This window comes from Rhagoletis pomonella, unplaced genomic scaffold, assembly GCF_013731165.1.
Source record: "Rhagoletis pomonella isolate Grant_MI unplaced genomic scaffold, Rhpom_1.0 Rhpom_scaffold_00063, whole genome shotgun sequence".
Taxonomy (NCBI): Eukaryota; Metazoa; Arthropoda; class Insecta; order Diptera; family Tephritidae; genus Rhagoletis; species Rhagoletis pomonella.
Window position 1 is genome coordinate 100,545 of NW_023458617.1, and position 3,258 is coordinate 103,802.

A 3,258-nucleotide genomic window follows, 5' to 3' on the forward strand; every position below is an offset into this window, starting at 1 on the left:
ACCGACTATTTTCGCGTTAAAAGGTAAACTTTAAGTAGGTAAGAATTATGTAATTATCGAATATTATTTGTCAAAGCTCTGTTGAAAAAACTGGATGCATCGCTAGATTTTTTTTTACATTTTCTTAGATATGTGTAATTATTTATTTTCTCATAAAACTTATAATGATTAAGTTCCGTGTTTCCTTTTATTAGTCATTCAGCTCGAAAACAACAACAATCATTTTAATTTTCTGATAATTATCAAAATAAGCTTGCATCGAAATAAAGATAAAATGATATGTGAATATGTTGACAGCCAAGTTCACAAGTGAAATAAGAATTAATTCAAGGCGAATTTAATATCTATTGAGGAGTGGGACTTGGCATGCAATATATCGTTAGTATAGTATGGAAAGGGCGTAACTCACATCGTCGCTGAAATACATAAAGCCGCAACTAACTATAAATCCAAAATTCAATTCTTGATTGATTATGATGCATTTCATCGAATCATAAGTCCCCACATCGTTTTATGCAATACAAAATTTTAGTTAGTTGTAGCTTTTTTGTATTTCAGCGACAATATGAAATACGCCCTATCCGTACTATATTAGCGATATGTTGAAAACTGGCGTTCATTCGGCTCAAAATATCAAAGCACATTGAGCGCATGGCATGGAACAACACAACAGATTTGATGGCTTTTGGTACCGACAGCGGTAGTAATTAATTGTGACTGCCTGCAACTAGGAAAAGTCGAGCTCAGCTAATAAAAAACTAATTACAAGCTATTTATTACAGGTGAACCTTTCCAAGGAGTCACCCGGGAACTAAGCAGATTTGAGAACTTAATCGTCCGTGATTCCAATAATTCAAATTATTATAAAAAGCGGGGTACATTTTTAACAAAATAACAAGATTTTAAATAAATTCGGCTGGCAGCCACGACTTTCAAAACAGAATTTTCTTCAAAATTTTCGTTCCTTGAAAATAACAATTTATTTTCCATATCCATCAATTTAGAACCTCGCTATAAACAGTGGCGCAGGTATGATTTACGACCCGTTAAGAAACAGGCTGTAACCCGCAAAATTACTCTTTATTAAATACAATGTTCCAATTTTTAAATTCAAGTACTAATTAAAAAAAAAACATTTTTGAAATTTACTAACTTTTCTATTTTTTATCTACATAAATCGCCTAATGTACTCAATTAAATTATTTCTTAAAAATACTTGACATTCGCATTCGTATCCGCATCCGCGGATGTTAGCTTTTAAACATCCGCGGATGTCTAAAACTCCACACTCGGAACATCCCTAGTATGTACTAAAGAAAAGTAAAATAATCGCATTTGTTCCAACGATTTTTGTTAAATTAACTATTTAAACAAAAAACTTATGTATGTATATGCATTTAGTGATACAATTTACTAGTTTTAGTTTATTTCCAATATGTATATGTATGTATGTTTATTCATTTGTTATCTTGAATTTACAGACTCGTAAGAGCAATTCTATTTAAAGTGCTTTATTAACTTAATAATAGTATTTTGTGACCGTAGCACCTGATCGCTCGTTGCGGTAACTTTCCCTCCGAACAGGCTTCAAGTTCTCGGAGGCGGCTCGGTGTATGCGTGGCAGGATTGCATCAATGCTATCGCGTGAAATGCGAGCGGTGGTGGTACCTCCGGCTTCTACGGCATCGAAATGTTGACGGGCCAGATTTAAAATCCTCTCCCTATTTCTATCTCTGGCCGATACGTAAGGCTTAATGGGTTCATGTAATATACGATAGTTTGGCTTGATGGCTTCGCGGTTTATCGGGTCAAGTATTGAGCATTTTCGACGTTCACTATCTGGGCGATGCGATCCAAAAGCAGTAATAGGATCAGCCACTAATGAAGCTCGTGGTACATATGGGCATTTCTCCCAGTCAATTGGTGTTTTGCGCTGTAATGCCCATACAATGAGGTTCGAAAATACAAATTTTGTAAAATATGTACATACTTGTGTAATAAAATTTATGTTAACGAAAAAGTTTTATCATGAAGGGATGCAGGAAAAAGCTGGCGTATAATAAAAACACAACCAAAAATATTTACAAGAGCGTAATCTTACAAATAATAATCAAGCTATAAAAAAGCAAACAATTTAACTAAATTTTGAGTGCATTTCACTAGCACTAAATAAATTTGTATATTGAAAAAAGTACATCGGTTTTGCATTAGTTAGCCATCATCGATTCGCCACTTTTCGGCTTGCTATGTTTGAGTTCAGGTCGCTTCACAAAAAATGTTTTATGTGAAAGCAACAAAAAGTTAGCTAGCAACAATGGACGATAGCGATTTTGGTTTTAACATTAATATCGTTCGTTTCGCATTTCGCCAAGTGTTATATATCGCCAGCTTAGTGAAATTTTCTTCACTACCACTAAACATTTTAGCGATAGTGCTTTCTCGTTTCATTATAACTAAATTTAGTAGTAGAGAATAGGATCGTTGATATTATATCGATATATCGACATTGACGATATTTTTTTCTTCCGATACGATATTATCGGCGCGATTTTTTTTTGGACAATAATATCAGATATCGATACTTTACGCACAAATATCGCCTGGTTACCAGAAAAAATAAGTGTATGCTTTAGCTTACACCATAACCATACTTTTTATATTCAACAATTTTTATGAGCTTGAAGCCGTTTTTAGTGAAAACTTATTGTGGAAAAGCAACAATAATTTTGAAAAAATGGTAGAAGTGATAGCATATATGTAATACTCCTATAATGGCAGTAAGAGCTAGTACCGTCCGAAAACACTACAGTACAGATATATCAATAAACGCGTACGAAAGAAAAGGAACACATACGTTTATAAATAAACATGTACACAACACATATACACAAACGGCACTCAAGTACTCAATACATTGACAAAAAACGGTACTAGACTGTCTCGCTTTGATTTCGAAATGCTTACACATAGAAAAGTTAGCTTACTGCCAATATAGAAGTATTACATATATGGTGATAGCTATTTCGGAAATCACCACATTTCCTCATCAGACTTCTTTCAGTAGGATTCGAACCGACGATCACCACTGACTCAGTCAGTTGCCAACGCACTGTGCTAAGTTTGCCTTGTTAATTCTTGTTGCTTATTTTACTTTGCTAAGCCAACTACAATCAAGCGCAGCTATTCCGCTGCAATTCACTTGATCATGTGGTTGTTGGTTTTTGTTAATATTTCTATTATTAGAATGTTTAACTTTTA

At 34.0% G+C, this 3,258-nt stretch overlaps 1 protein-coding gene across 1 annotated transcript; it reads right to left on the reverse strand.

Moving 5' to 3' along the window:
- Positions 1-1,456: 1,456 nt before the first annotated feature.
- LOC118749830 (uncharacterized protein CG45078) lies at positions 1,457-1,934 on the reverse strand (the record flags this gene model as incomplete). Its single annotated transcript, XM_036484611.1, is given in 1 exon segment — positions 1,457-1,934. A coding segment is annotated over 1 exon segment (415 nt), but the record flags the coding sequence as incomplete, so codon positions are not given.
- Between the last annotated feature and the right edge of the window lie 1,324 nt (positions 1,935-3,258).